The following is a 22,731-nucleotide window of genomic DNA, read 5'->3' as shown; positions in this document are numbered from 1 at the left end:
GATTCACATTACAGACATACATGCAAAGAATGCAGTGCTGCATTTGTTTGCATTGAAGTCTACAACAGCGACATCTTATATCTTGTATTGCCATTGTGTACTGTTATGTTTGCAATGTTTGTCATTTTGTCAGAGGCTGATTACTCAATCTGTGCTATGGAAGAAATAAGCCTTAGGCGAAGTCCATGGTGTGGGAGACCGCACGGAAGCGTCCGCACGGGGCGCCATCAGACTGCCTTAAGGCATTGCTCGCGCCCATAGACCGTGCGGGCGCACGTGGGCGGAGGCAGGAGGTGGCGCGCGGTGAAACTGATTTCTTGGCGCGACACGCAGGTCACGTGAGCGGTTCACCCAATGAGGGCGAACCAGCTCTGTGACGCCCCTGGGAACGCCCCCCACGGCCCGTCCACCATGGACAGGGAAAGCACCCGCTTCACGCGGATGACTTCACAGCCTCCGCACGCCTCTGCGCGGGGGAGAAGGCACCATGGCCCGGGTCTTACATTGATTGATGCAGAGCTACTCGACAGTAATCGTTGCAGTGACTTAAGGATACTGTACCAATGGGGAAAAAAAATCACAAATCCTGTGTGTTATGGGTTTACTATTTGGGACAGAGGAGACGTTTTAAAGATGCAGGCACGGAGCGATATTGGAAAATGAAATGTTTATTCATTTACAGTGTAAATCGTTCAACCAGCACACTAATGTGGGGACCCTTAGACAGTAAAACAAAGAGAGGAATAGACAACCTGGTACATTTTGATCCCAAATCTCACTTCATCAGATAAGCCAATCCCGCATTCCTCAAATATATACAGTATTATGTTATCCGTTGTATTGTGTTCATCTTGCAGAAACCAGCTACGCATTGTAACTGGAACATGCATTTAAGCACAATACTGCAGGACGAACTAAGGGCGTTAACCAGTCAATAATACTCAAACATGTAATACAAGCGAATTGTGCTTCTTGGAGTCTGACTGTTCTGCTTTGGTGGTGGGTTGACAGATTACATTATTAGTTGAGAAGTCTCTGCACATCTCTAACATTAAATACAGAATTTCAATAAGTAAAGTACAATTTTCGTTGGACTTTTTAATGACAACACGGATGGCTGTGTAACATGGATTGTTAAATTGGCACCAAGAGAGTCATTTTGAAAATGCTTTTCTTATTCGAGTATCACTGTACATTGCCCCTTGGAGAGGCAGTAGCAGGAGGCTTTACTAAGCAGACATGTTTGCATTTATTACTGTAGTAATTAAGAAACAAAATGAAAAGGGTTGTTCTGATATTGCATCAGGATACCGAATTGGGGGCAATTGTAAGAAAGTTCATTATCAAGTTTCTTACCATTGATACCAGTGCTAACGGATTTAATAAGAAGCCCTTGGTGTACAATAAGGTACACATTTCGGGGACATGCTGCATGACCCATACAGTTTTTAGATTTCAACAACGTTATGTGGGAATAGTTGAGAATTCAGTTACAACAAGCAAAAATTGCATCCCTCTATTCATTACCCAATGCAGAATAAGTGCATAAAGCATGTAACATCTCGGTTTAGCGCACCTCTATTCAATTTGCTCAAAACTTTAATTAAAACAACTTCACATATGGCGAAGAAATGTGTTCCCCAATCCGTCTTTTCCACATCTCTATATTAATGCAAAATGTTGCGTGGTGACGATGAATGGTCAGTTGCATACACCGCACAGTACAAAGATGTGTATTTTTTAATGACCGCACAAAAGAAATTGTGACAAAGGGAACCATTCAACTGAAACAAGCTTGTGGGGGAAAAAATTGCACTAAAATAATAAACTTAAACTAGTTATTTTTAATTTTGCAGAGGCAACTAACTATTGGGAAAGATTCACGAAGGTCCGTTGCTATTTAACGCTCCCGATCCGTTAACTGCCATTTATGTCAATGGCAGATAACGCCGGATCGGATGCGTTATTCCCACCACGGGCCTTGGTGAATCACCCCTTATGTACTGAGCAGTTAAGGAAATGTGTAGATTTCTACTATGCCTCTTCCATGAAGATGGGCTGTGAGCTTTTGAAAGCTCTATACACTGCAAATGTCTTGTTGTTCCAATAAAAGGTAACACAACCTGTATACCTCTGCCAAACCAGTTTTCCAGATGTTTGGGGAAATATTTTCAAAAAGGAATATCACCAAATATGCCATTCATGTGATTTCTTATTAAACACTTGGCTATTTGGTGGGTCTGTTACACTGTATTGCAATACCATTTAACTTTTATTTAATGTAACTGCAAAGCAAAAATCTATCTCCGCAAAAGTATTTTTTTTGTGTGTCAGTGCAGGAGCAGTTTTTGTCATTCTTTTGTAATACAGTATAGTCGACAGCCTCTGATACATATGATTTCAGGGGGAGAGCATGGACAATTTCAACTGGGGCGTACGCAGGCGTTCCCTAGACAGCCTGGATAAGTGTGATATGCAGCTCTTGGAGGAAAGCCAGCTCTCAGGAAGCACACACAGCCTGAGCAAAATGAATCAGGATGACTCAGATGAATCATCAGAAGAGGAAGACCTCACCACGAGCCAGATTCTGGAGCCCTCTGATTTAGTAAGTCCATGGACAATTTTATGGAGAAGGGATTGGGGAGTAAGTTTGGTTCGTTTCTATAACGGGCTTATCACATGTATCCAGATTGAATACAGTTAACGCCTTCAGTAATTTTAAATTCTAATAGCAGTGCAAACTAGCCAGGATTGATAAAATATTATGGAGAACTACTGTTACATCCACACAAAAGCAGGATATACGGTACAATACGTGACAAAATATAAAAGAGACAATGAGACCATGATTATACCGTACTGTATGTGGTGTGTGTTTATTTACTTTGTATTCCAGGAGGTGTCTAGAGCATGGATAGGGCACTGATATGTACACTTCCCATGCTGGGATAAACTCATCATGCTCAGACATTTTAACAGCAACGCAAAAAGATTTGGGCATGTTTGAAGTTCACTGGTTTTAATGCGTTTGTGATATGTGTGAGATTTGATAACCTGCATTTAACATAAATGTATTTCTTTGTTTTATAGATTATAAACCTTTCTCCTTCTGAAGAGATAAATCACATGGAGTCTCCTTCCACATCATGCGACACAACCTCTGCTGATCCCCACTCCCTTAACACAAGAACCTCTAGTTTTGATGCCTCTTTGCCTGAAATAACTAATCCACTGTTATCTGAGGATTCTAAGGTGAAGGAGTTTTGGTAGAATTCTAATTATGGCTTCACTGAAATGAATGCTTCCTACAAATTAATTTTCTATAGTCTCAAATAAAACATGATGGGGATTAAAAATACTTAAAAATCGGTATGTTAACCCCTTTGTTGCTAGAGAGGCCAGGAACATATCTTTCTTGGCCTCTCCAACAACAGAGGGCTTAATGTAAATCTCACTAATTTCTTGGCATCACATCAGCTTATAACCAACATGTTATGATATTTTTAAAGTCTATTTGCTGTGATATATCTACTCTATTTCACATGTATCCTAGTCAATCTAGCACAAATAGAACACAGATCTTAGTGACGCAGAAGGGTGCCAATACTGTACCTGGTGAAGCAGAAAGGTCTCTAATAAGGTGTAATGATTGTTCAGTTAAAATGCACACCAATATAAACATATCTAAAATGTTTGCAGCAATGCTAATTACTTGGTACAAGCTGTATTAATCCATAGGGTTACAAGATGACCCGTTGATTCAAAAAGTATACAAACACAATGTTTAACAGTATTACTAATACACTAATCTAAATCTTTTTGTTAAGACAGAATCATCTGACATGCTGTCTAGAAATATTGGTTACAACATTTTGTAATGCTTCTTTTTTTTTTTTTTTTTACAGTGTGTCAAATTTAATCCAATACTGCTAAATGTGAATTTCAAAAAAAGTATAATTTTGTATATTTTGTAAATAATTTAAATCAATTAGATCTTTGGTTGGAGATTATTTTTTTTTTAAACTAAAATATATAGCAGTATTTGGTCATGTTTCAGAACATGAGGGACTGCAGAGATATTCTAGGGCTGTGATGGCAGAATTACAGACAATGTAAGATGTTGGGAAGGACTTATTTTATTTTTTTTTAAATTAATGGAATTAAAAATAATACATAAAAAGGGACATTATAAATTGTCCAGGTAATTGAAGCTAGAATCTATCTTAAATAAACGTCAACCATTCACAATCCTAAAAAAAAAAACATGTCTACTGTATATAACAAACTGGCTATTGCAAACAAGTGATCAATGTTGATGAAAGGAAGTAATATCCCTGAAATGTTGTTCACGCACTTATAATGCAAAAATGTGTTTTTCAAACCCTGTTTAAGTAATAAAAACGTTAAAAAAAAACAAATAGGTCTAGACCAAGGACTAGTACATTAAAAAAAAAAACATGATAAAAGCCTTGAAAAGTTTGGGGGGGGGGGGGGGGAGGGGTTGATTGTCACTCTAACCCAGTAACACTGAGAACCAAGAGAGAGAAATGAAGACATCAAATCATAAATTCCGAGAGAGAAAATCACCATGGATGTCTTCTGAGGGCCAGAAAGCTGAAGTATAATAAGGAGTATACATTAAAAAGAAATCCAACATGCATGTGAAATATTGTTGCATGTCACCTCTTCTCTTTCTTTTAATTCTGTTTGGTTCTAATACTTTACTTCTTCTGAATCTTATCTTTTAACATTTCTGACTCTGAAGGGGCTAAAAGAGGCACTTCTCACATAGACCTTGTGAGTTAATGTTGACATGTGTGCATGTTTGACAACAAACAAACCCTAGTCAAGGGTATTAGGCAATGAGCACGACATGCTTTTTGTGATGTGGGCTGCATGTCCTCTCCGTGATTTTTTCCTATGTGGGAGCCTATTGTGGAACTTGCACATTTGATTCAATTCATGCCATTTTGGCATACTATCAGAATATTACATTCTGACCACAGTATTTTGCTAGATTTGCACAAAACTGCTCTATGCTGCTGTTTGAAGGGAATGGTGCACTGAAGACTCGGTTCTTTCATTATCAAAGGTTGGTGAAAGTTAATCAATATTTTCTTTCCTGTCAGTAAACTATAAGCAAACTGCAGCATATACATCAGTGCATTACATCAGTGGATATATTGTAAACATTAGCACAAAGAAACCTCTTCATGTGGTTCTGAAATAGAAGCCTTGTTGTATTCATATATTATTGGCACTATGATTTTAATTCACTGAGATTTTAGTTGGGGCAAAGTGTGTGTTCAAAAGGAAATCAAATGTGTACAAAGTTAAACTCTATAAGCACACCTGTGTGTGTTTGTGCTTAGATAAAATATTTGTCAAATGCATCTGTCTATATGTACATAGTGATCTAAACAATTAAGTTGTATTAAGCAACTCACATAGGAATAATTAACTGTTTTGAAGATTAAACACTCTTGCTTTTTAGTAAATAAGCTAATAAATTCCTGCTTGATATACCACATCTTATTAATTTTCAAGGGAAATATTGGTGTATCTATATGTGTGTGTATACAGTGTTTTATTTATATATATATATATATATATTAAAAAAAAGATTATTATAGGATGGCACTAGATTGTAATATATGTGAAAAGTGTAATAAAAAATATAAATGGATAATTCCTTAGTAAATGTAACTATATCATTCCTTAATGAGTGTAAATATACTGGGTATTAATTGCAAATATATATAAATAAATAAATGAACCGTGAAGGTAATGAACTAAAGCACCAAATATATTCCTGAAAAGAAGTCAATGTAAATACAAGAAGCATATAATATGAATAAATAAATAACCCAAAAAGGGATCATGTGATTACTAAAAAAAAAAAAAAAAACCTTATTATGTTATAAGGAGAATGTTGCTTTAAATGATTACTCAAAGTCCACAGATCCAAATCGAGTCCCACAAAGATCCCAAGGAGTCTTAATGCGACAACTTCGGTCTGACCAATTCCATGATGGAAAATCTAAAAACAAAAAGTGCATGCTCCAAAATATCATTTAATGCTACAATTCTGAGAGGGCAAAAAAAGTATTACATTAAGGCTGGGCCCATGGTACTGCAGACCGTTCAGACGCGTCCGCATGCTGAGCGAACAGACTGCCTTAAGGCAGTGTTCGCGTCCATGGACGTGCGGGCGCGTGTGTGCAGGACCGGGCGCTCGATACGTAAGAAATCAGTACAAACTGATTTCTTGGCGCGACATGCCGGTCACGTGAGCGGTTCACCCAAGGTGCTCTGATATTCAATTTGATCATATAATATGGATTTTTCAAGCCCTCGCAAGAAACTTTAGATATTGGGCAATATTGGGCAATCATGTTTTATTCCATAAACATCAACATTTTGGTCCCATCTTGAGAAACATCCAACTGAATGCAATGCAACTGAAATGTTGATGTTTACGGAATAAAACATTATTGCACTATATCTGAAGTTTTCTGCGAGTTCTTGTAAGAACTACAATATATATATATATATATAATAGAAGGATATACACACATATATACACATATACATTATACTATATTATAAAATCAACAATCAAAGACTTCTGAAAAAACAGCACTGGAGATCAAATACAATGAATAAAGAAATTTAAAGAATCTTATAACAAACTCGACGTTTGGAGTCCTGCCATTCTACCTGTCTATGTGTATATGTATGTATGTATGTATGTATGTGTATGCGGGGTTGCAGACCTGCCTAAGACATGCAGATGAGCATACAGTTGTATTTGCATATATATATATGTATATATATATATATATATATATATATATATATATATCACAATTCATTAAAAATCTATGCACATTGTAATATGTGATGCGTTTTAACAACAGCAGCACTTGTGCTGGTCATGGCTGAATTTCAAGCAGAAAGTTGGAATTGCACAAACTATACATTTCTCCCTATGCTCATATTTTTAGGTGTATGCTGCTCTTGATGAAGATGACGCAACTGTACAAGAGGATGACCTTTCAGGGTCAATGAGTGAAATTCCAGCAGTGTTTGAATGCAATGATAGTTTTGGCCTTGAGATGGCTGATGTTGAGGAAAAAGATGATCAGTTGCTGGAGCAATACGCACTTACAAAGTATGTTGTCCTTAATAATGTGCTTTGTTTCCTGACAATTGATTTCTGTGCCTATTGTAAGAAGTAGCAGTGTTGCAAAGTAGAATGTGTTTACTTTGCCAAGGTTTTTTTTTTTATCCCTAGTTAATTACAAAATGAAACAAAGGCTAAAACAGCAGCTATTGAAACTGAGATATACCTCTGCAAAGTGTTTAGTTTAGAGAAAGGACTATTTTCTGCTAGGTTTAATAACATAAGTTATGTATATTAAACAAAAACGCACATACAGTACACACAAAATGTTACATGATCTCAAAATCAGATGTTTATTTTATGTTTCATAGAAGTTATCAAAAACCTCTACAATTATAAATAAATGCACAGTGGCATGAACTCCTGCACCGGCTAACAGTGACACAAAGTCACACTGGCATAACAAAAATGATGTGCAAACATTACTTTAAAGCACACTCATTGATAACTCATGTGAAGTTTCCCACATAGGTGTTTACTGGTATAAACAGTAAAACAAACACAAACACGCTGGGATTTAAGCTGACCAAAACAGGGAAGCAAAGAGGTCAGCCACACAGGCTGTAGGACCCATAATGCATTGGGGATGTGCAAGGCACAGGTAGAATAAACCTCTAACCGGACCCGAGATATCTCTTGGTAACTGTATCGACATGTCCTAGGTCCTGTAAAGAAGCTATACGTGGTAGTTTCCCCATGCCACATATATTCTTATTGGGCCCTTGTTTTATTTAGCAATGCTACAGGAATTATTTAATAAAACAATATTACAAATCAATTTAGATTAGTTTTTGTAAGCACTTAAGACAATAGCAGCTTTAAATTGTCACGGCTCCTTGTGGCCAAATGTCATGCAATGGGAAAGCTAAAAAGAGAATGACAGTTCCTGTTTTGATCACATATTCAGATCAACTCCGGCTGGTATTGTACTAAGTGCTTGAATCAAAGATCACAGAAGAAACATAATTAGGTCTTCTGATCTTGACGTTCCAAAATCTATATACTGTTTCATTTAGCCAGTTTGTTTATGTATGTTTTGTGTGGTATTTTTCAGCTTTGGAGAAGGTGACAGGTTAACCCCTCCTCCTCCACCTTCACCTTTCTTCTCTGCCATTCTGGCTGCATTTCAACCAGCAGCCTGTGACGATGCAGAAGAAGCCTGGCGCAGTCACATCAATCAGCTCATGTCAGACTCGGATGGATCCTGCGCAGTTTACACATTTCATGTGTTCTCCTCCTTGTTTAAGGTGCGTTCTTGTTTTACATTTGGAAATTTGTGGTGGAAAGGGAGAGAAGTCCAATGTTTCTCACCTGCTTGGAAGGATGAGCTTAACCCTGAAGAATGCCAATTACGATCTCAATAATGAGTGTTGAGCTGGGCGCCATGGTTGTTGAGCGGCTTCAGGAGGTTTGTACAGAGTGGCCAGGGGTTGCGAGCCCCAACAACCTACGAGCCTAGCCCAGCTGTAGACAAGGGCTTAGCCAGATGATCACATAAGTTGTGTCCAACTTCCGGTTGGTCGGACCCCTCACCTATCCGCAGCCCTGGTCTTTACATATTTTTACAAAAATGACCAAAGAAGTGGTCACAAAAAGAATCCCACTAGTTTGCACACAGCCTACAGTGGGGTAGACAATAATAGGGAGCTGATTAGTCCCAACATACAAGTGATGTGTCAAACAGATGGAGTATATATAGTCCAGAAAAAACAATAGGCGGTGCAACGCACGGACTGATGACGTCAGCAGCCGGAGAAGAATGTTGTATGCCGAGGAGCACATTGTAGCAGCCGCAAGTACTCCACACATATGGGTCTAGCGGGGTCAGGCGGCACAATGCATTGCTGACTACCGGAGCAGAAGTTGTATGCTAAATGATTTATTTAAGCAGCAACAAGTAATTTGGATAAAGGAATCTAGCATTGTATCAACTATGGCAGTTGCTAGAGCCTATTGACACATGAGTAGAGTCACAAGTACTTCCTTTGTTGTTAGAATCAAATACAGCAAGGCTGAAGTGAGATTCTGCATACGTATACAGTTTGTTATAGATACACAATATATGCAACTATTATGTTGCTTTAATAACTATGCTGTGTGTCCAATGAGTAACAAGCCAGACAGTTATACAAACAGTGTTTGATAAGTTACAACTATATCAATCACGGGTATTGTTACTTGTTGCAGCACTATGGCAAACATGATGCAACTGACTGTTTACTGGTACTCTGATAATATGCTACTATTATAGCTGTTTATGTAAACATTGGGGTTACAAATATGTATACACTGAGTCTGGCTAACAAGCAATCCCTGAGCCTTAATAGATGGATACTCTGTGTCAAAACCCTTTCTCCATAAGCATAGACCTACACTACTGGACTTTGCTTAGTTTTGAATATTGATACCCTCATATACAAATATAACTGAGGTTAACTAGCCAAGGCATACTCCAATGGTTTCATTTTTAATTGTTTTTATTATATTTTCACTTAGAAGAGTTAATAAGTAATTAAATACAATTTTATTGTTTTCCTATATATATTCCATCTGTTTGACACATCACTTGTATGTTGGGACTAATCAGCTCCCTATTATTGTCTACTCCACTGTAAGCTGTGTGCAAACTAGTGGGATTCTTTTTGTTTCCACTTCTTTGGTCATTTTTGTAAAAATAAATCATTATTCCCCATGCACCGCCAGAACACTATAATATATGAATATTAAGGAAGAGCTATGATTACACCCTCTTGACCCTGGTCTTTACATACACTACATAGGGGAGAGTATATGAGCTCAGGATCTGTTTGCACAATATGATTTGTCTATACTCTGGTAGACAAATTACTGTACTACCATGATGTGCATTGTTTTTGTGTTGTTGCTTTTGTGTGGATAAGTCTCACCCCGACTATAATTAAGTGCAATCATGATACACAGTACAATGGGTGAGGATTTAATAATAATATAACTTACATATTATATGATTAAAAAAAAAAAATGCTACTAACTGGTACAATAGGTAGGCAACTTCTAGTAATATTGTGTTATATTATTTTAGGTTTAAAAAAAGTATTGTTTATGTTGGGTGAGCTTTCCATAAAGAAAGGAGAGAGGGGTCTTGTAGAGATTATCTAGTGTCACAAGGTTTCAAAAGTACTATATATCAAAGGGGGTTATTGTTGGGTTATAGTATTATTATATAAGTCTGGGTAGATTCTGTGAATTGAAGGGATGCATGAAAGTGGTAATGAAGGAAATAATGCATAATGAATTAAAAAATATGCATTGTATAAATGCAAGCAAATGTTATGCGTTGTGAAAAACGTACAAGATATATGTAGTGTAAGACATACAGTATGGGCAGACATCTGTGTATGTATTGTGTATTGTTTTTTATAAAATGGAACAGCTGTCACTGGCTATTTCTACGATCTTTGATGATACCACATGTCTTAATCCATCTTCCGTAAATGGATAATCTCACCATTGGCCCTAATAAACTCCCTGCTCATGAGAGAGAGAGAATGGGGGGAGAGAGAGAAAATGGGGAGAGGGGGAGAAGATGGACAGGGAGAGTGGGGGCAAGAGTGAGACAGAGAGAGATGTTCCCTCTTGTAAATTGCAGCTAGCCCGTCTTGGCTCATATAATGCAACAAACGTGTACCATACAGAGATACAAGTGCATTTTTGTGGTTAGGACCATACCAGATACAGTGAGCATTCTGTGGTTGGTAACATACCCCATACAAGAGATAGAAATACATTTGCTTGTTGGCTTTCATTCATGAGGTCTGAGTGTATGTACAGTAAGAGGCTTTCAGTAAATGTGTGCATCACATCCTGTAGTGTAAATACAATAGTAGGAATTAGGAATATCTTCTTTGATACTCTGAGCAAAAAATGTAAATTATAATATGGAGTTACAAAATAATATTCTATCAGGACATCCTTATAAAGACATATTTTTTTAAATATGTATATTTGTACTGCACTGTTTCATTACATATTTGACTCTGTAGATTTGTAGCAGCAAAATATACATTTCCTGACATTGTTTAAATGCCTCCTTCCTATTTGGGATCATATGATTGTCCCAGATGTATTCTGTGCCAGTAATTGCAGATGACGATGCCATTCTAATAATCCCATGGTATTAAACAGTAAGGATATTTACATTACAGAGTATACAGAAGAGGTTCTGTTTCCTGACGTGTGATGCAGCTTGTTACCTTGGAAACAGCCTACGTGGTATCGGGTCAAAGTTTGTTAGCACGTCCCAAATGCTAACACTGTGCTCAGAGTGCCCCACTCTTTTTGTAGATGCTGAAACTGTGAGTATTCTCATATCATTGGCTACAATGTGCAAAAGAGTTTTAAAAACGCCCTATTTGTCATAAGTTGTGATATTTCCTAATTGACCAAATAAAAATAGTTTGTTTTTTTTAGATTAAATGAAAGAGTACAGCACACTGGCCAACGTTCAAAGGCTTCTTTAAGGGGGTGTGGGATGAACATGTGGGAGATCTTGCATTTGGATGAGGGAATCATTTCTGTGGCAGACATACATGTTTTTAGTAAAAAAATGAGAACCCCCTCTCATAGACAGGGTAGAGTTGGTCATTGTGTAGTACATAGATTTTTTTAAAGTTCACACATCTCTTTTTCATGTCTTCTCACCCTACAAAATACCACACTAACACAAAATAAAAATGCATGTATTCTATTGATATACTTATCCAAAATTAAATGAAAGTAACAAGAATAACACCAGTTTCTTACATACTGTAAGTATTAAACCTTGCAAACATTAAACATTAAAATACATATTATATATTCAATGTTATATATTCAATTAATATTATTATTATGTATTCATAGAAATGTAGCAGATTAAAGTGGGCAGGTACTTCTAGCCACTCATTAAATACATACATATATTTGTTTATTTTTACGTTGAAAGTACAACCTCCAGGCTCCTCCTATTCTTCCATGAGCCTTTTCTAAGTGGGAAAGTATTAACCCCTGCTGCTCGGGATAGTGTTGTATGGCAAAATAGATTTCAATTCAATTTAGATTCCATTTGGCTGCCATATGTACATTAATGAGGGGCAGAGGGCCTTGAAATAAAGAAGAAGAATGTTACTGTGAATGTAGAGTTTATTTGGACACCAACAGAGTTTTCAGAAGGAGAGAAGCAGAGACTGATAAAGAAGAGTGAGGTAATCCTCACAGAAGCATTTTTAATAGATGGAAGGGTGGAGAGCTACAAGGTAGCTAGGCCAGTAAGGAGAAGGTTGCAGTAGTCAAGACGGGAGAGTATGAGGGCCTGAGTTAATATTTTAATAGTATAGAAACAGAGAAAAACATGTATTTTAGCAATGTTACAGGGAAAAAAGATGCAAGATTTAGCAATGGCACTAAGCTGAGGGGAGAACAAAAGAAAACAGTCAAATATAACACCTAAAGAATGAGTTTGGGGAACTGGATGGATTGTAGTTACTGACCGTGGTGGAAAAGGGCACAGTAGAGCTTGATGTAGATTGGATTATGAGCAGCTTAGTCTTTGACATATTGAATTTATGGTGTCTAGCTGGCATCCAGGATGAGTTTGCTGTGGGGTAGTTGGAGACCTGGGACTGGATTGTAGTTGTGTGGTTCTGTGTGTCATCTACATATAAATTATCCTTGAAGCCAAATTCATTAATAAGGTCACCAAGGGAGATTGCATAGAGAGAAAAAAGAGAGGTTGCAGTGCTTAGTTAGTGTACCTCAAGAGTCAGATCAACAGAGGATGAAGAGGAGTCGGCAAAAGATACGCTAAAAAATGAAGAGATAGGTAGACAGGGCTATAGTTAGATAAGTTAGTGTGGTCATGAGTGTTGTTCTTGAGCATAGGTCTCGCAACCGCATGTTTAAAGGGAGAAGGAAAGATACCAGAGGAGAGGGAAGAGTTGATGTAAAGGCAAGTATCAGAATGGGAACGAGAGGTCTAAGGAGATGGGAAGTAATGGGATGAAGCCAACAGGTAGTAGAGGGAGAGAAGAGGAACTGAGATACTTCCTTCTCTGTTACAGGGGACAAAACTGTTGTCTCTTTACTCTCAATTGTTAATAAACAGTAAAAAAAACAGTCTTACTGATATAGTGGTAATTTTCCAAAATAAAACAGTTTGAGGCAGTAGATGTACTTACATTTGGTAATTCTTCCATATAATGTGTTTTGTTTAAAGTTGATATAGGACGGGATTGGAGCTGTATTTTGAGCTATACAGTATGTTAAAAAAAGAGGAAAAACTGCATAGATATACATTCATAGTAGACGTTATTGCACCCATTACCATGTGCGCTAAGGAGACAAAGTAATGTGTACGTTAAGGAGATAATGCACGTGTTAGCATTGTTTTCAATGGCGATGCATTAAAGAATGCGTTGAATATCACGCTAGTTTTAACAGGCTTAATACCGTCTGCTATGTACATACAGGACTCTGAAAAGTACATTTCCATTGCACAATGGGATTGTGGATCTGTCATTGTGTAGCGGGAAAGATAACTAGATCATTCTCTTTCAGCTGTTATCTTGTGGACTTCTTGAAAAGCTGAAGTTCAGTGTTTTGGAACTGCAAGAATATTTGGACACTTATAACAACAGAAAGGAAGCAACTGTCTCTGTGAGTCTCACCCCAGCAATATTATATTCAACACTCTATAAAAGACAGTGGGCTTCATGCAGTAAAGTCCGATAGAAAAAATCGCCAGGGTTTTTAATTCGCCATTTTTGACAGCGTGGCTATCACGGTATGCAGAAAGCCTCGAATACCAGTGATAGCAACATTTGCAAACATGGCAAGTAGCTGGCGACGAGATGATCGGCCCTCTGAAAAGGGCTCACCCGGTGACTTCTATCTGCTGTAGAGAGAGCCGCCTCTCTCTGCACAAATCTCAGCCGAAATAAAAAAAAATGTAATTTAAATGTAATTACTAGTGTAGATGAGCGAGGGGTCTCCGGAGCAGAACCACGTTGTTTTCAGGTCCAGGAACTCCCTGCTTCCCGAGATACAGGCCCCGTTATGGAGTGCCGGTATCTCCTATGCATTGAAATGTCCCGGTCACGTGACGCGGGACATTTACATGCATAGGAGATACCGGCACCCCATAACGGGGCCTGTATCTCGGGAAGCAGGGGGTCCCGGACCTCAAATCAACAAGGTTCTGCTCCGGAGACCCCCTGTTCATCTACAACAGTAATACAATTTAAATTAAAATATGTAGTGAGTACCAATACACAACCCACCCCCTGTGCCCCCACATAAAACCATTATTTATTTATTTGAACACACGCTTGATAACATAGGCCGGCGGGGTTCCCCACAGGCTTTTATCTCCAGCTTATCTGGGTTTACTGAATCACTGTAGGCTTTTTTGGCGATAAACTGGCGATAAGCTGGCGATAAGTGGCTTATCGCTGCTTACTGCATGAGGCCCTGTGGCCCTATATTCAATACACTGTGAAGCCTAGAGAATAGCTTAGTTCTATTAATTTAAATGGAGCTGCACTCTTTTCACGCCCAGGGAAGACTGCAGTTCTACGCAAAGCGTAGTACTTCAAGTGTTCACATTATGTAATAATCCTACGGAACAAGGCATTGCATTAGACTAAATCGCATTGGGAAATTAAACCAGGATCACTATAATCACGCAGATTAATATAAAAACTGTATAAATACACCTTTAGTAATTCACCGAAACACAAAATGTAATTATTGAAAAGGAAAAAAAATCCCTATTTAATTTTTTTTTTAGTGGCTAGAAAACTGTAAAACAACATTTGCCGGGGGCTCAAAGGATGGAGTCATCACTTGTCAACCTGGAGACTCCGAAGAGAAAGTAAGACAATATACTGCTTGTTTAATTACTAAAAGTAACCCTACAGGAAATGAGGGGTTCTTAAAGTTTTGTGAAGTAAGCAGACTGTGGACTTGCCTCCAGCGCTAATACTTCCTTTTAATTCCACCAATGTAAAAAGATCTGTCAAGTTTTTCCATGTCATTGCAGGTCCATGAAGAAGTCAAGTGTGTCACAGCTAGATTAAATGTACATTGAATTGCTTATTTCTTACACACAGAAATAATAGAATCAATACAGACCACTCATTAGTTTCATTATGGCTATGTCCCTTTTACCTTGTATGTTTTCCAGAAAGAGCATATATTTGGAGAAAATTAAAAAAAAAATTTTTTACAATCCCAGTGTATTAACTATTTCACAAAATGACTGTTTTTATAATTAAAATTTATACTTAAATCTGAACCCATGCTCACTTGCGACCTCTTACTTACAGTATATTCTAAGGGGAAATTATTACATAGTGGTTCAGCGAGTGAATATACACTTATAAACTCACTTCTGGCCTGTCAGAATTTCAGTACCTGGTTGCACTCCAGAGCTCGTTGCATGAGAGTCTCTGAAGTATAATTGTATAGCATCGTGTGACTGCAAGGCACTGTAGCAAGTTGTTAACAAGCTGTTATCTTTATCTATTTCATTCTTTTGAATGTATGTTAATCAAATCAGTTTCACTGGTTCTGTTTATGCAAAAGTCAGGATGTGCTTGACGCGACACGTTGCATCACGTTTCGCCAAGATTGTACGTATGTCATACTTTCAGATAACCATGGCATGGCAAGCCGCAGCCTTTGCTTGTAAACAGTACCCTCCCCCGCCCCCCCCCCCCCCACACACACACACCTGTTCCTTTTCCTGCTTTTTGTTTTTTTATTTTATTTTTTTACTTTTTTAATTTTTTATAATACTCTTAAGAAGTTAAAATGAATCTGGCAAAGCTGACTCGGACAATGCATCCGTTTATAAAGAACAGCTAATAAAAAAAAAACCTGTTATTAAAAAATAAATAAATCTGGATTTGTAAAATGTGACAGAAAACACATTATAAATAGTAAAAACAAAGGTGTTCAATCTGAGTCACCTCTGCCTGTGCTTAATGTAATCTTAATCTGTCTACACTGTGTCTGCACTTACCGTACAATAAGGCGACCTTCTGTCTCACAACAGCAAATCCGCACCATACAAACCCTGATTCTGTCGTTCTGATCTCTGTTTACCTCTTGCACCCATCACTGAGTACGTTCGATTTCATTGTAGATAACAGCTCCCGAAAATGGGCAAATTTGTCCGGACAGTACTCTACGGACTGAAAATGGCACGATGAATGTGTGGAGCTTTGCCTGCCTTACAGATAGATATATTTCGGCAAATTTAAGAATTTCACATATATATGCAAAACTTTTTTTCCCCTTACAACAAATCTGCAGACATCTGAATATATATAAGCGCACTGCGAGTATATGGCACAAGCTGATCATTCCCTACAGGTGATTTATATTGGTGGTTTTCTGTTGATACAGAAGATAGCCTTGCCTGAAAGAGTAGTCAGAAACAACAAAATAACCATTTTAAGTGTTTAATTTGTTCATTTTAATGTTAATTCATTTAGAACTAGGTGACTGCATTGATTTATTCATCTGGCAATCAGTGGATTCGTTGGGATGATCAAGGGCATGCTCCCATATAGTAGGCAGCTGTACAGTCCCCTCAATAGCACATAAACGTGTTCTGTTTGTATAGCATCATTACATCCCTGAATTCATTCAGCTAACAATGTGGGGAACTTAAAAACCTCTTTGAAATGCCAACACAATGCAGTAACACTGGCATAGGCAAAGGAGACATATTGACCATAGTTATGATATAAGCAGATAGTTATGAGTGTGCTATAGTGGGTTGTAAACACAAAAACTGAACTGCTGTCTAGACAAAAATTATATATTTAGTAAGTGCTCTTATCTCAGAGGATTCAGTCAGATTCAGTCATTGCTACTGTACAATTTAATTTGTAAGCCTATTTAATGTGTTTATATCATGCAGTATTATAAGTACAAATCCTTTAGAAAATTCCCATGTAGAACCAAATTAATTTGTTTATACTTTTGATATTGTAATTTGTTCCTTTGTCTTATGGAAGCAAACAACGTTTTTACTATAAAGTTCAAGGTGTTGCAGGATTTTCTAGACTCAAATTTTTTTTATTGTCACAACCATTTACAGAGTGGTTTATTAGTCATGTCCATGTTTTATACTGTAAGAGGGAAAAAGTAGGACATATGTCTTCTGTGTAGTTAGAAGTGTGCCTGTTAAGGTGGAATATGGTAATAAAAGTACATAATGCAGCTGCTTCTCCAGTAACTGAAGATTTCATATATATGTAATGTTAATTACTGCAGCACCAACATTTTGATTCCTTTTGGATCTCACTCAGGATGAATCAGGGAAAGACTTGTAGGAAACCACTTCTCAATATAATTTGAATGTGTGCAAATTAATTTCCAACATTTCATAATTTATAAAGACGTTTTGTTTTACTTCTACAGACACCTTTACTGATTTGAAGGAAAATCCACTTTTTTTTTTAAGCAAATTCAAACATTTTCATTATCAAACCAGGTGCCTGTGATCTTAAAATCCAGGTCTCCTTCTAATTTATCTACAAAGCACAGGGTTTTGGTTAAGGAAAACATATATTGCTGCTCAGAGCAATAATCCATAGTACCCTTCTGTTATACAGTGACAGCAAATTAGATCTTGTTCAATAAACCACTAAATCTAAACTGTAGCCGAGCTTAAGTAATATGGTTCCAACTTACAGTAGTGTTAAATATGTATACAGTACATTTTATTTAAAATGTCGTTTTCACGTACTTCCCAGTAGAGATGTTGCGAGTCATATATTACAGTGTACTGCAAGCAATAAATATGAATCTAAAGGAGAGTATATTGTATGCCCCATGCAGTACTTGTAGAGCAGGCATACAAATTTGTATTTGCATATCAGAATTCATACCCCTCAAGGCTTACAAATTAAAGGGTAAAAAGAACAGCGATAGACAGCACTCCAATGAGCAATCAACAGATAAATATGCAGGGTGCACAAGGGAAAAGAGAGGACCTTTATTCCTCCAACAAATGTCAGGAAAAAGTGGGGGAGGTTCCCGGCACTCACTGACAAGTGGAAATAAACGTTAGAACAGATATGCCAAAAATTTAATTTCATAAATGGATAGATCAAAAAAAGCAATAAGTACAGAACTTGGAAGATGCTATACACAAGGGCAGCACATAATAATACAGGAGCTCTAGGTGAATAGTGAAGGGGAAAACACACAGGGACTGGGAGAGGAAAACAAGGAAAACCCATATAGGGGAGGTGAAGGGGGTGGGGGGGGACAGGGAAAATAGGGGGGGCAATGTTCTGGGGTAATAATCCCTTCCTCAGGCCCATTCCCAAAGGTTAAATTGGCCAGTGGTACTTCCCTATACCCTGTGTACACAAAAATACAAAAACTCCAGTAATAGTTACAGTCCAATCACACTCCTAATGACAGAGCTACAGTATAAGGGCAAGCAATGAAAAAGTATGTCCATTGCAATGTAGCACACAGTTCAAAAAGATCAGCAAAGAGGTAGAGAAAATATGAAGTATACTGCACTTGGATCAGCCGTGGTATTCCTGTCTGCATAACCTTTTGTTGACATCGCAATGGGGCTGCTGCATTACGCTGCACACATATTAGGAGTGTGATTGGACTGTAACTATTACTGGGTTTTTATGTATTTTTGTGTACACAGGGTATAGAGAAATATCACTGGTCAATGTAACCTTTGTGAATGGGCCTGAGGAAGGGATTATTACATCCATATGTTGCCCCCCCCCCCCTATTTTCCCTGTTATACCTGTGTTCCCCTTCACCTCCCTATGTGTTTTTTCCTTGTTTTCCTCTCCCTGTCCCTGTGTTTTCCCCTTCTATTCTGGATCCAGGGTCATGTCTAGCGTATGAATGAACCCAGCTAGCTTCAACTCAGCCCTCTTTCCAAAGCACAACAAGTCCTGTATATTTTCTTCACTTTATTTAGGAAAGCAGCAATAAAAACAGGCACTTGTGGATAAGATCTTTGTGTTGGAAAGGTGTATCTCTTTGAATGCTTTGTAGTTAAGGGCAGGTGAAAAGAATTGGCCTTGCCATAGGGATGTAACATGAATGTACTCACTCTGCCAATGTCAGGAAGTAAAGACAGTGGGTACTGCTTGTGACACAGGGATAGGGGTCAGGCCAAACTAACTGTCAGCAGGGACAGGGGGGAATGAGAAAGCCCATTAACTTGGAGGACTGGAGATGTTGCCAGGGAAACCAGGGGTGTGACAGACTGGAAGGAAAAAAGGCAACATAATGTATCCATTCCATCTGCACTGGGAGTGAAACTGCAAGGAAAGTAACATCCAAATACAGCTAGCAGGCAGAACTGCCAAGGAAAGGGGGGGGGGGGGCGGGTGAAACAGAGAAGGCAGAAATGGGTATTTCTGTTCCATGGCACGCCCCGTCTGGTTTCTGGAGATACCACTATATAACAGAATATGTGAAACATATGTGCAATGCAAACATAACATAACAATGCAAAAGTCCATGTCCACATAGCGAAGTGATATCGGCCGGTACCACTGGCATCAAAGTCCTGTGGCCAAAACCTTCTGGTAAGGGAGGCCAGGTGGATGCACAGCTCCAGGTTAGCTGGTTGCACCACAATGTCTTTGTGTAAATGTCTCTTGCACTGTTTTCTTTCAACTTTGTGAGAGAACAGTCCTTTTGTCTCTGTAGTTTTCTCTACAGAGTGCATCACCTCGTGGATATGCCAGTCGTGGTAGTCTGTCACCCTATCACCTGGCATTTGGCGGAAGGAGATGGCCTTTGGCTCCTTGCAGAAGTGGATCAACGCCCCTGGAAGACTGGTTGTCAAGTCTGATCCAGTGAGTAGGGCGCCGTTTGGAGAGGCTTCCTGGTGCTGAGCATTGGAGCTGAACGTTACCCAGATCTGGCTGGGTTTCTGACGGTGGTGGACCCCAGATGATGGGAGGTGCTACCATTTTTTACCTTCCTTCAGTGAAGGCGCTGGCTCTGCGTGTCCGCTAAGGAATCTCTTCCTCGTGAAGACCACAATTTGATTCTTGATCTCTAGCTCCCTTTGTGGGTTGCGGTGGAGCGAAGTGAGCCTAGAGATGGCATGTTCTCTATTGTCCGGGAGGCGTCTTTTTGGTGAACGGAATGGTAGCGGAGTCACCCAACTGCCCGGTCCGTCTTTGAAGAGCTCCTTGACTGTTAACCTCAGAATCCTCTATCTTCCCTCGATGGTGTTTGCTTGTCATCGACCCTTGTTGTCTGGAACGCTGTGCACCGTAAGTCATCGGTGCATTCCTCTTGCACGAGAACATCTCCACGTATTTTGGTGAAATGCTTTTGTGTCTCTTTGTTAACTACCGTCAGGAGGTTATTTTCTCCCTGGACATGACGAAGAACAGTCTCTTTTGCCCTTGTAAATCCCTTTATGAAATGTCTCTGCGACTGTCTCTTTTTAGACGTGTGAGAGGAAAGTCTTTTTGCCCTTGTGGCTTCACCTGCGGGGTGCAATCTTTTGCAGCTGTACCAGCCGTGGCGGCTGGCTGCTTTGCCACTTGGTATTCTGTGGAGAGGAATGGCTGTATGTCTTAGCTGTGCCATTGCTCGCAGGAGGACCGTCCAATTGTTTATTTTCTTTTGGGAGATCCCTTTGTCGGTCACCTTCAGGAGGATACTTTCTTCCTTCGGTGGAATCGCCTTCTCATCCTTAGTTGGCTGGACTAGGCCATTGTCACATCCCTCTGATGCGAAGATGTTTTTGTTGGTCTCGGGAGTATGACCTTGTCTCTTCTCTTCACTTGGCCTTCCTGTCACTTGGAGATGGCCAAGACACGGTTCAGAGAGAGATGTGTGTCCGCATTCTGTTATCACTGTTCTGCGGGCGTTGACATAGTCTGGTTTGTGTCCTTTATCAGTACACATGTTGCCCACTATCACCCATCCTAGGTCAAGTCTTTGGGCGAATGGTGCGTTGTGGGGTCCGTTACACTGTTTACGGACTTTGTGCACCCTCAAGATGTCCCTACCGAGCAGCAGCAAGATCTTGGTGCCTTGTTCTACCAGCGGGATGTAGTTGGCTATTCCTCTGAGGTGCGGGTGATGACGTGCCACGTCTGGTGTGGGAATCTCGTCCCTGTTTGCAGACATGTAGTTGCACTCGAGGGTGGGGAGAGCTATCTTCACTCTGTTATGCACTGAACGTATGACGTAGCCGCTTGCTCTTCTCCCTGTTGTCTCAGTTGACCCTGCACAGGTTCTGAGGGTGTAGGGTGAGGCATTGTCTTGTGTGTTGAATAAGTTGAAGATTTCCGTCTTCGCCAATGATCTGTTACTTTGATCGTCGAAGATTGCATACATCCGGATAGCCCTCTCAGGTTGTCCCTGGGTGTGCACTGTGACTAGGCATATTTTGGAGCAGGATATTTTGTCACTTCCTTTTCCGCAAACCTCGGTGCACTGAGACGTGACCGATGTTGGCTCTCCTTCTCCTTCCTCCCCGCCATGCTCCGCTATGGAGGATGGGTTGTTGAGTTGGTGGAGTGTCAGCGCCTCTGGATGTAGAGATGTTACGTGCTTGTCACTTTTGCACACTACACATTTGATGTCTTCTTTACAGTCTCTGGCTAGGTGAGTTGTGGAATCGCAACACCTGAGGCAAACTTCGAATTCTCTGAGTAACTTCTTGCATTCCTCTAGGGACTTCATCCTGAACCCAAAGCATCTGTTAAGTGGGTGTGGCTTCTTGTGTATGGGACATTCCCTGTTTGGGTCTCTTGGTTTCTTGTCTCCGGAGACCGACTGATCGGGAGTAGTTTTGGTTGTGGGGGACACATCCGTCCTGTGGACCGAGATGGGTGTTCGAGTGTAACCGTATCTCGAAACTGGTCTCTCATTCCTCAGGTCTCTTGCACTGTGTGTGGTCTGTGCACCCAAGATGAAACTGGGATCGTTCCTTGTCCTTGCCGCTTCGCGGATGAAGCTCAAGAAGAATGAGAAGAGAGGGAAGGCGACTTGCTTCTCCCTTTTGTATTTGGAGCCTTGTGAAATCCATCTTTCTTGGAGGTTGTAGGGTAGCTTCTCCAAGATGGGTCTCACTCCGCGAGCTGAGTCTAGGACGTTGAGACCTGTTAAGGAATGGTCTTTCCTTGCAAATTCCAGCTCTTGCAGCAAGTCCCCGAGCTCTCGTAACTTCGAGTAGTCTTTAGCTGTGATCCTGGGAAAGCTGTCGACTCTCTTGAAGAGCGAATCTTCGACTGCTTTGGGGCTACCGTAGCACTCTTCTAGCCTTTCCCATACTAGGTCGAGACCTACTTGGGGGTGGTTCGCGTTTGCCGTCCCGAGTCTCTTCGCGTGCTCCTTGGATTCTTTTCCCAGCCATTTGGATAGCAGGTTGAGCTCTTCCCTTGCTGAGAAGTCCAGGCTCTTGATTGCGTCCTTGAACGTAAACTTCCACATTCGGTAGTTCTCAGGACGGTCGTCAAAGTTGGTAAGTCCTGTTTGCACCATGTCACAAGTGTACA

The 22,731-nt window shown here is 39.6% G+C and overlaps 1 protein-coding gene across 6 annotated transcripts in view; it reads left to right on the top strand.

Moving 5' to 3' along the window:
• The window catches only part of FRY (FRY microtubule binding protein), a 423,242-nt gene that overhangs the window by 384,171 nt on the left and 16,340 nt on the right, over positions 1-22,731 (top strand). For all 6 annotated transcript variants that reach the window (XM_075592149.1, XM_075592144.1, XM_075592143.1 and 3 more), the window contains 7 exons: positions 2,405-2,605; positions 3,091-3,252; positions 7,008-7,174; positions 8,241-8,433; positions 11,371-11,520; positions 13,760-13,858; positions 14,991-15,074. In XM_075592149.1, the coding sequence (XP_075448264.1) occupies positions 2,405-2,605; positions 3,091-3,252; positions 7,008-7,174; positions 8,241-8,433; positions 11,371-11,520; positions 13,760-13,858; positions 14,991-15,074 (1,056 nt within the window). The remainder of the gene's footprint in view (positions 1-2,404; positions 2,606-3,090; positions 3,253-7,007; positions 7,175-8,240; positions 8,434-11,370; positions 11,521-13,759; positions 13,859-14,990; positions 15,075-22,731) is intronic.

This window comes from Ascaphus truei, chromosome 3, assembly GCF_040206685.1.
Source record: "Ascaphus truei isolate aAscTru1 chromosome 3, aAscTru1.hap1, whole genome shotgun sequence".
Classification (NCBI taxonomy): domain Eukaryota; kingdom Metazoa; phylum Chordata; class Amphibia; order Anura; family Ascaphidae; genus Ascaphus; species Ascaphus truei.
This window is presented reverse-complemented; position numbering and strand designations above follow the sequence as displayed.